General features: G+C 35.4%; 1 protein-coding gene across 1 annotated transcript; it reads left to right on the forward strand.

The window, feature by feature from the left end:
- Nucleotides 1-862: 862 nt before the first annotated feature.
- On the forward strand, nucleotides 863-6,739 carry LOC109088238 (suppressor of cytokine signaling 6-like). The gene is made up of 2 exons (XM_042718394.1): nucleotides 863-1,203; nucleotides 4,087-6,739. Exon 2 carries the CDS (start codon nucleotides 4,204-4,206, stop codon nucleotides 5,779-5,781), a length of 1,578 nt encoding a protein of 525 aa, XP_042574328.1. The 5' UTR covers nucleotides 863-1,203; nucleotides 4,087-4,203; the 3' UTR covers nucleotides 5,782-6,739.
- The last annotated feature ends 4,503 nt before the right edge of the window (nucleotides 6,740-11,242 follow it).

Here is an 11,242-nt window from a genome sequence, read left to right on the forward strand (position 1 = left end):
ACAAACAAACAAATTAATATTAGACAGCTCTCCAATTATGATTATAATAGTATCACACAAGTATAAGTGATGTATATTATTAAATCTATTTTTTATTAAATATGTAAAAGCAATAGACTTAAATATTTAAAATAATATTTATTTTTTCTTTATTACTTCAGAATCAAAACTTTAGTATTCATACATAACTTTGCAAAAGTTTAGACCATTAACTGTTGCTTTGAATTCATATAATTACCTTTTTAAAAAAAAAAAAAAAAAAAATCATCCCTACAATGAAAAATATTTACTTGTTGCCCTCTTCTGTAATCAAGACTAAAAATAAGGGAGGACAGGTGTCACTTTATATGCTACTGATTTTTTTTTTTTTAATCATAAAGTCTTATTTAAAGAAAAAATATTACCACCATTATTGCCCATGAAAAAAGACACTCCAGAACCCTTTTGTGTGTTATCATGTATGTAACAAGAGTAACTTGTCACATAAACTAAAGGTTTGTTAAGTGCTATTTAACCTTTTCAGAGAGACTTAATCAGTAAAACAGTAATAAACCACTTATGTAGGCTACAAGGTGACATTACAAAAATATGATTGTGTTGGCCAACAGGAAATGTAGCCTAATAACTGGAATAATAACTAATAACTAGTAACTGGAAGTAGCCTATATAAAATTACAGCCAAAAAAAAAAAAATGACCATGGCAAAATATAAAACGAAATAACATAACGGCCTTACATTTATATAAAAAATAAGTTTAAGAAATGCCTATTATTTAATAACATAAACAATATTTATATGCGGTTTCTTGTGCTCAAGCAGACAGTCAGTGGCGCTCCATCAAAGATCTCCTCCCCTCCTTCACATTCACTCCCATGATGCAACAGCAAACAAAAGAGGGCAGAGAAAAGAGACAGTAACGTTACAAGGAAAAATGGCAGCTAGCTAGAGAAAAGTTTCAAACGCCGAAAATAGGCACAGTTCAAAACGTTCACAGCGTACGGTGTCACTTTATCACAAAACGCGATCGTAAAGTGGCCATTATACCTCGTCTCTGTAGAAATTGAGCTCGTTTCTGCGCTGTTTTTGTAAGAGCAGGTATCAGCTAGCCGTGAAGTAATAATGTCTCCTAATGTGATTTCATAGCTCTGTGGACACTGATATGAAAACTGCTGTTAGTTGACAGTGTATTCAAGCCACGGCAGGTAATGTATAGTTAATATTTGTATGTGAATATTGATGGTTAGCGTTGTAGGATTAGACAGAGAAGTGCTGTTTAATATACAGGGCCTGTACAGGTTAGCCTGAGTGCTAACTGCTCTTAAAGCGTTAGCACGCTCTTATTGATGAATTCAAGGAGTGTTTTGAACTTTTAACTGTGTAACTTGTTTATAGAATGGCAGATACATATTTTATGTCGGTTATTATCTGATGAATTCATAATGTGCACTAGACATGCCAGACAACAATAGGACATAAATATTTAACCTACTGCAATATAATAATGTCATTATTTTGAAATACACTGCACATGTGAATGTCAACCCTGATAACCATATACGTTTTCCTAGAAAAGTGGTGTTTGGTACCATGTGTTTATGATGAACTTATGCAATATGGTTTTTAATTATGTTGGGGTTAATCTGGTGAGTCTGTACTGTTTATTGAACAAAATAGCTTTTAAAAATCAACATTAATTCATACCTCTTAAAACCCTGTTTACTTTATTGATTCATGTTGCTGGTCCTATTGTGTGTGATTTATTTGTGTATGTTATTTACAAAAAAAAAAAAAAAAAAAACCTTAATCTTTGTCTTTATCAATCAGAAGTTAAGGGTTGATAAGATTTTATTTTTTTTGCCCTTATACACACCTTGGCTGATTTATATAAATAAAAATACAGTAATGCAGCAATACTGTGAAAAAGTATTAACTGAGTTATTTATTTTTTTTTTTATTTATTTATTTATTTATTTATTTATTTTTTTTTTTTTTTTTTTTATTTATTTATTTATTTATTTTCAGCAGCCAATACTCCAGTCTTCAGTGTCATATGGTCTTTCATTTCTTATTATTATCAGTGTTGAAAACATTTGTGCACTTAATATTTCACTAAGTGAATTTATGTGCACTTCTTAATATACATTTTTTTTTTCAGAATTCTTTGAAGAATAGAAAGTTTAAAACAATAGCATGTATTTAATATATATATATTTATATATTGTAACATTGGCTGTGTTTGAAATGGCATACTTGCTTACTGCCCAGTACATAGTGCATACTGCCTACTATTTTTTAAAGAATAGTATGTGAAACAGTATACAATAAACAACAAATGTTTCAGAATAGTGTGCTAGTGTCATCACATGACAAACACTGAACATTAATAGCAATATATTCTAGTTACAGTAAGTGTAAATAATGGTAAATTCTGTTTACACAAAAATAGTTAGGTGGCAGATATTTATACTTCAGTACTGTAGTTCATTTTAAAACCGTATGCAATAACATATTGAGTGTAAATGATCATATATATATATATATATATATATATATATATATATATATATATATATATATATACACACACACATTTTATTAGATGAATGCCTTGCCAGTTTATTGGGTCAAAAACCTCCCTACACATACAGCTAAGCATACCTAATAACACTGTATTATTAATGAGGCGTTTTATTTCCACTTTTCAAATATTTACTTTATTTTTTATTGAAAATAAATGCCTTCTGGTATGTGATGAGAAAAGGAGAAGTACGAGTTTGACAAAAGCTGGAATCGAACTCGGGTCGATCGCATCAAAAGCACAAACTTTGCATCATTTACTCACTGCACCACTGATACTACAGATAAACAGGTGTCCTTTGCAGTGCTGTTTATCGCAGCCAGGCATTGGTGGGCGGAGTTAATGTTAATAGCCTCTGCCAACAAATTCTATTTGTCCTTATACACTCTGTTTCTTTTTAGAGCTGCTTTATAGCGGAATTGAATTCTGTTTGTGTAATTGAATTATTATTTTATTTATATATTACATTAATGCAATATTATTATTATTTAAAACAATCAGTACTGTATAAAGTCCTAAAGGTGTCGTCATATGACTTGATTGGAAATGTGCCGTAGAGATTAAAGTACGATTTATGTCCTGCTAACGATATTATTTTTAGATACACAGCGATAGGTTGTAGTTTACATGTATATGTTTACAAACATATACAAGTGTTACATTTATAATTACTATTCCCCTCCTCCAGTTCACTCACGCGTTTGAAGATGAAACGTCACATGGAGCACGTTGCGTTCTGGGAAACAGTATCCCATGCAGTGTCTTCAGATGCATACATCGAATTTCAGCAAATGTAGCAGATAATAATCCGGGAATTCCACGCATACAGAAAATTCACATACTATTCACAGTATGCACATAGCATACTGCAATATAGTAGGAGTTGTATGGTAGTATGCCATTCCTAACACAGTTTCCGTACTGATTTCAGCGTACTTGAGTTATATTTAGCAGATTCTGGCAAATAAAGTAGGTCATTCTGGTATTTCATGTGTACAGAAAATGTGCATACTATGCACAGAATACATACCGGATACTGCAGTAATAGTAAGAGTAGTATGACATTTCGACCATTAATATTGAATTCACTGTCACTTTTGATTGAATTAATGCTTCCGTGCTTTTCATTTCCTAAATAAAAACAAACAAAAAAAAATGTTTTGAATAATGTAACAATCGGACATAACCCAAAACAAGGACAAATACATTGGACAATTTAGACCAGTTATTGGATGTAGTCTAATAATCATTTAATTATTACCTTGTCAAGAATCGGTATTAATAGTGGGATATTTTTCAGTCTCTAGCTTTTATGACAAATTGAGAATCTTCACAGAATATTTGTCACACCACTCATGATGAGTTAGTCAAGGTGAAAAGGTGTCTAAATGGGTGAAAACCTTAAAAATCACACTGAATTTTCTGTCTTAAATTGTGAAAGTAACATGAGTTGTGATTGTTGTTTTATCCTGAATGTAATGAATGAATGTATTTTTCTGTTTTGCAGGTATGGCAGTCGTGGGTCGTATGTGATCAGCTATGTGTAAGTGTTCACAATCCTCTCCCTCATCCCAAAAACATCACGCATAATCCCCCTTCAAATCATTAAGGGGGATCTTTCAGAATGAAGAAGATCAGTCTGAAAACAATTAGAAAGTCATTTAATATAAAAGGCAAAGAAGAGAATGAATTTGCCGTATCACAGCCGGACCTGTCAGCCAGTTTCTCCGCTGAAGACTCTCTGTTTGGAGGATGCTACAGCAAAGATCTCGTCAGTAGCGACCTGGATAACGAGGATGAAAAAAGACCCAAAGGCCGATCTAAGAGCGAGGGTCTCATGGGCACCTTGAAAAGGAGACTCTCAGCGAAACAGAAACCAAAGGTCAAGGGTGGTTCTCCATCTGTATGCTCTATAGATGATGACACCTTCTCTTCTTCTTCGGCACCCATTACTCTAAGTGAAATAAAATCCCAGCGTTCCTCCCGCTCCACATCCGTCCATAGTCATCATTACAGTCCCACCCCGTGGCCTCTCAGACCAGTGAACTCAGAGGAGACGTGCATCAAAATGGACGTTAAGGCATTAATGAACTCCTCAGCTCCAAGTCCGTCTCTCAACGGTGTGCGCCAAGACTTCCTAGACCTCCAGAGAGAGTTCAAAGAATCTAGCGATGTGCCAGACCACCATTCTAGCGCTCAGAATGGTGATTTGCACCTTGAAATGGATGAACATGTGCCTGTAGTCATTGGTCTCGCAGCTCAGGATTATATTCAATACACAATGCCTTTAGACGATGGACTCTTTCCTGACGACGAAGGTTCACGCTCTTTTTGCTTAGATGGCACCACACCCATGGACGTCGTTCCACAGTCAGAGGGATGCAGATCTCTTCATGCAGATGAGGAACCTATTGACCAGGACCTCCTGTCACCAGACATCTTCATGGAGTCGTCATCAGTGAACCAACTCTTTTTAAATACTGCAAATGTCTTGCTGCAGGGCTCCAGACTGGAAGCCCCACTTTCCCCCTTGCTACCTCTGTTGCCCGATAGTTATCTCCAGAGAAGCTTCTCTGGGTTTGGTGGTACACATGCTCAGGTTGCAGAGAGAGTCATGCACCATCTCAACTTTGACCCCAACTCTGCTCCAGGGGTGCAGCGGGTCTACGATGCTGTGCAGAACAGCGGACCCATGGTGGTTACTAGTCTCACGGCTGAACTAAAGAAACTAGCCAAGCAGGGTTGGTATTGGGGTCCCATTACAAGATGGGAGGCCGAAGAAAAGCTGATGAATCTTCCAGACGGTTCTTTTTTAGTCCGTGACAGCTCCGATGATCGATATCTTCTAAGCTTGAGCTTTCGCTCACAGGGTAAGACTCTTCACACACGAATCGAACACTCGAACGGCAGTTTCAGCTTCTACGAGCAACCTGACATCGAAGGCCATGTGTCAATCGTGGATCTCATTGATAATTCGGTCAAGGATTCAGAGAATGGAGCGTTCTGCTATTCCAGATCTCGCTTGCCGGGGTCCGTCACCTACCCCGTTAGACTGACCAATCCTGTTTCGAGGTTTATGCAAGTGCGCTCACTGCAGTACTTGTGCCGCTTTGTTATCCGCCAGTACACACGGATAGATCTGATCCAGAAATTACCTTTACCGAACAAAATGAAAGATTACCTGCAGGAGAAGCACTACTGAATGCAGTAAATCCTGACTCGGTTGCTACTTGCACTTTTTGGAAGACGTAACGAAGCAGGTTTTGCAGACATTTCAAGAGTTTTGTTACCATTCAATTACGCTATTTCTGAAAGGAATGACGATGTTTGTTGGTCTGGTAGAGTAGGTAATTCAGTGGTTTGTGACGAGATTCAGTGCCAGAATGTCGTTAGAGTGTTTGGATCTCAATGTTGGAGCATTTTACGCATGTTCTCGTAGTACTGTAGCATTTTGTTTTTGTTACAGTCAAAGACAGTCCAGTATTTTTCTTCATATCCCACACTATGAAATATCAGCACACAACCCAACCGCTTTTTTTTTTTGTAGGGCATTTAGAGGTTCTTGGCAAAAATGCACAGAGGTATAGAAGCCTTAATAATGGCCGCACGTTTGTGAATGCGTAGATTACATTCCTCCTCACCCCGTTTTTTGAACGCATAACTTTTGTCGTACCAGCCATTGTTATGTCATAATGTTATTCAAAGGGAAAATGTACTATACAGTATGCCAAATGATGTCCTCTCGCCATACATATGATCTTACCCTTCTGTGGAGATAATCTAATAAGCTATATTAGCTGCTCATATTTGTCAGATCATATTCTCACCTCCTTTTTTGTTTACATTCTTTAGCACGTAATGCCAAGTTTAGGTGCCTCACTGAAACTCATTTTTGCTGTAGTTAATTAATTGATTTAGGACTGTATGATTTGGTCTTTATAACGGTCATCTTTTAACAGGCATCTGGTCTTTTCCCCCTTGCATTGTTTAAGTGTTCATTAGTATTGTACATCATTGTTTAAAAACTGAAAGGTTTCCTGTCATGGACTATGTCAATGGTACAGTTTAAAATCATTTCTTTTTGGAAACAGAATTTGCTTACTGATATGTTGTAACTTGAACTTGTTCTTCAGTTCAAAATAAAAGTTTTATATGATTAATCTCTCTCAGTTCGTTCTAGTGTAAAACTCTTAATTTGATCTGTAATTTAAAATCGAATTTATGGTAGTAAAAATGTTTTAACAGATGCATTGACATCATTTTTGTTTTATTTTTACATTTATTAATGGATTTCCTTTCTCCTTTGTCAGTGTTTTATTTATATGCTTATGTTGTATTTGATCTTCTGCTTGGAGAATTGCACCCTTTCATTAATGAATAGCAAAGCAGCAAACAAACAAGAGGGAAATTTGAAATCTGAAGTTTCTTGGTTAAATATAATTCTAAAACACTGTATAAGTAATTATGACTAAATATATATGGTATAAGCATCTAGCTATTTCTACAATAGGTCTATCATAGTAATGAGTTTAATATTTTTAGTGATTCACCTGAAGATCGTGATTTGGCTTATTTGGTGTACTAGAACGATCATCCCTCTTGCACGTATGTGGTGGGTTTAGATTGATGATCAGTTGAGCTCAATTATGACGTTCCCTGTTTTTCAGCTGGGGACTGTCTTGGCATGCTTGTCACAGCAAAGCTGTTATTTTAATATATCTGTGCTTGAATTAATGAATGTTTTGGAAATAACAATACAAGTGGGCAGAGTGTAGGCTTTAATTTTTGTTGCCAAAGAGGCTTTGCACTGTGTTCTCCATTCGGCAAACATGCACATTTTTAAGACTTTAACTTTTTCCTTATTTTCTGGTAAATATTTTTTTATTACCAAGCAATTTGAGACTGGATGATTACATTTTTATATTTTGAGTTTTTGTTTGTAACTGCTGAGTAAGTAAAAGACAGCACAGTGCCAACAACTTTCTGGCTGAATTGAAACATGTTTTTTGCAAACGCTTCGTCACATTCCATCAAAAAGAATATACTTATATAAATTACTTAAGCAGTTCTGTACGTCTCCAGAGACATACTTTTTTAGTATGGTTTTTGTTGTTTTAAATAGTTTTATGTGGACAAATCATCTTATTTTCAGACCAGCTCATAGTGTTAATAAAGTTTAATTTGATGCTGTTGTGGGAGAAACAGAGTGTTTTTGCTAATGCCTGATTTTCTTGGCTGTTATTAAAACATTAAAATCTTTTAATTTTGTAATGCAGTGATTGTACGTAGACTGTATGTTTTGTTGTTACATCTCACTGCCATTTAAAGACATCAATAGAAGGCCAACAGCTGCTCTGGTGGAGGTGAGTGTTAGTCACGGGATGTGACATTTACACTTTCTGGACTTGAGAAGGCATCTAAGATCTTCAGTAAACTGCCTCAAGTATCTTCTGAACAAGAAAGATATGGATCCTTCTTACCCAGTGTACATTTTGCTTGCATTGTGCTTTAACCCACCCAATGGACTCCCAACAGTAAGCATTCACTTATAAAGCTGCAGAAGTCTTTTTATTTCATTTCATCATATGTTGGCTATTATGTTGTCAATGCATGATTTGTCAATCCCCTACATCGCTGTGACCCTTCCTGTAATCCATCCTGTTAAGGCTCTGGAGGACACTTTATTACAGGTGGTGAAGGATTTCTGGCTCTGTTTATTGCTCCCTCCCTTCTTTTTTAATTGGTTTCTTTGGAATTTCACATCAGACTCCTTTGAGAGCTTCCTACACTCTACTTACCAGTGTGTATGCCTTCTATGTTTTAATCAAAATTACCTCTATGCATCTGTTTGTCTATTGTATCTGAGGTAATTGAGAATTGAGAGTTTTGACAGAATGTTGACAGAATGTAGACTTCATAAATCCACTTGTCATTTAAGTAATCTGAGAATCAAATCTAACTACAACATTTAAATGTGGAAATCTATAAAATAATGGGGACATGACTCAAAATTCTCATATTTGATAATTTGGTCATATTTGATGGCATTTTAATGCATTGTCATACTATTGTTCCTCAGCCTCTCATCATCAGCAATCAGTATTGTTGCTAAATGTATTTCTTTTTTCATAGTCACATTTCAACTCTGCTGTGCATGAAAAGCCCTGCAGGATGTCTGACATGCATCCACCAAAGCTTAAAACATCCACCATTATACATATTTTTAAATCATTTAATTCTTTCATCTTGCTCAATCTTCCTTGAATTTCAAACATGTTATTCTCAGTTATCTCATTTCCTGATGTAAATAATACGGCCTGTGTACACCTATCTGGTTACTGACAATTTCATCTGTTCTACAGTCTGTTTTGTTCGCTTCGTCTAATGGCATCTACTCACCACATGACAAGACTAAACACTGCTTCTGTTCACCATGCTGATTTACTCGACATCCGGATACATTCTGTAAGCTTAAATGTTACATCAGGGATTAAACATAAAATTAGGGTTTTTTCTGTCCTCTCTGAAAAACTCATGTGAATTTGACTGGCAAGGCCAAGTGCCTTTTGAAGCATATTAGAACATTTGAATATTTCACAGAGGAGCAAAATGTCACAGATGAAACAATCCAATCACATTCCTATAGCCTGAGGTGCCGTTTCTGTCCTGGATTGATGATGAGGTTATCTGAGCTGCACGGGCTCCTGCGAATGTCGCTTGATACTGAATAAATATGGGTTGAAACTATGCAGCTGTTTCAACCTCAGCCTTTGTGGAAAAGCCAGTTACAGCTCATTTATGTTATGTTTTTTTCATATATAATTTTTAGATCAAAATTTTAACTATAAGACATTTCTCTAGCTGGTTAATAACGCAGGTAGGCTATTTAAAAAAGAGAAAGACATCAAGACCAACTCTTTCATTTAACAAAAATATAGTTTGTTGCTATAGATTTTGTATGACATGAAAGATTCTTTTAGTTTCTTTACAACAAAATGAAAGGAAGTGAGAGAGACTGATAGAACAATGGGTAGATAAATAGATGGATAGATAGATTTTTATGAGTTATTTTGCATTAAGACAGACATGTATGATATTTTCCTGTAATCAGCATCTCTGTTTAATCGGCTCAGGCATAATTTTTAATGTAATCACGAAATGTTCAAGTAAATTAGCAGCAAGCAAAGCAGTGTGTTGTGCAAATGCAATCAAACTGAGCAAGAATCCTCATGAGACACGATTGCACGCTATCCCACCAATATGCTACCAAAACAGCTCACCTGAAACCAGAACACAGCTGGAAAACCACATCTAAAAATTCACAGCCCTTCTGATCTTCTCGCATTTTATTTTAAGCTTAACTTCATTTAATGCTAATGATTTAAAGTGTCATATCAACTGTACTAACACGTATAGCACCGGAACAACAGGTGAAGTCTAGGATATATATATAAAGCCACATCTGGAAATGCCTTTAGGGTAATCTCATAGAATAATGAATCTTCAAGCGAGTGAGGTATGGTGCTGTGCAGTACTGTTTGCTTAAGCCACCCTTTTATGTGGAGACACATGGTGTGCTCAGAAAGAGGTCTTCTGGGGTTTCTGACAGATGGCATGGCTCACAGATAAAGACAGCGTCAATGTGACAAAAAGCTCAACTCTGCAGGTCTCTAGTACAGAGACCCACTGTAAGGCTGCATATGCCATTGTGATTTCTTACAGGCTCGATTCTTGCTCTTTATGCACTTAATGAGACTGAATCAGAGGTGTTGAAGTGTATTAATACATCAAAATGATGATAATATGATGTTCAGCAGGCTGAACTACCTTTAAAGGGTCCAAAGGACCTAATAGGACGAATTGATGACGGGCCATTGAATTATTGAAAAATAATGCATACCCGCAAAGTGGCTGTTACATAGGTGTCAAATATTCTGCATGTACCATGGTTACAATGTATTTCAAGATATTTGTCAGGTTTTTGTCCTTAAAGCACATCTCCCAACTGCGTTCACCAGCAGCATCTTGACTTGCGAAACCGTAAGTTTAACAGCTTCAAAAATAGCCAAATAACCACTGTGCTATAATGTAGTTTTAAAATGTCGTTTTTCAGCTGCAAAAAGCTTTTTAAATTTCTTTGATGGTCAGTATCTCTGTGGGTTTTGGTTCATAACTTGGTTCTAAACAGTACCAGAAAAGGGTTCTTCAGCTTGTAACAATAGCAGAACCCTTTTTATAGGGTTCCATAAAGAACCCTGCATTGAAAATGCTATATAGGACCTTAATAGTGTTATAAATAAAAAATTTTAATGATAGTTTATTTTCATTAATATTGGTATATTAACATATTTATATCATTATTAATATTATTTGTATATATTATTTATTTATATTGTTTTACTCCTCTATCTGCCTGGTATTACAATATCCTGCAGTTTCTGTTAGGGTTTTACATAAAAACAACAACAACGTGTCAGTTAGGTACTTTTATTTTTTGATGACATGAATTTGAACCAAAAACTACAATTAGTTATTAGCAGAATACATTTTGTTTTTTAATGAAATGTTTTACATAAATAAATACTTAAAGAAGTAAAACAAAATAGAAACAGGAAATAGTGAAATGAAGACCAAGTTCCAGTGAAATACTGTAATTTCGTCAT

The sequence above is a fragment of the Cyprinus carpio genome, chromosome B2, assembly GCF_018340385.1.
Source record: "Cyprinus carpio isolate SPL01 chromosome B2, ASM1834038v1, whole genome shotgun sequence".
Classification (NCBI taxonomy): domain Eukaryota; kingdom Metazoa; phylum Chordata; class Actinopteri; order Cypriniformes; family Cyprinidae; genus Cyprinus; species Cyprinus carpio.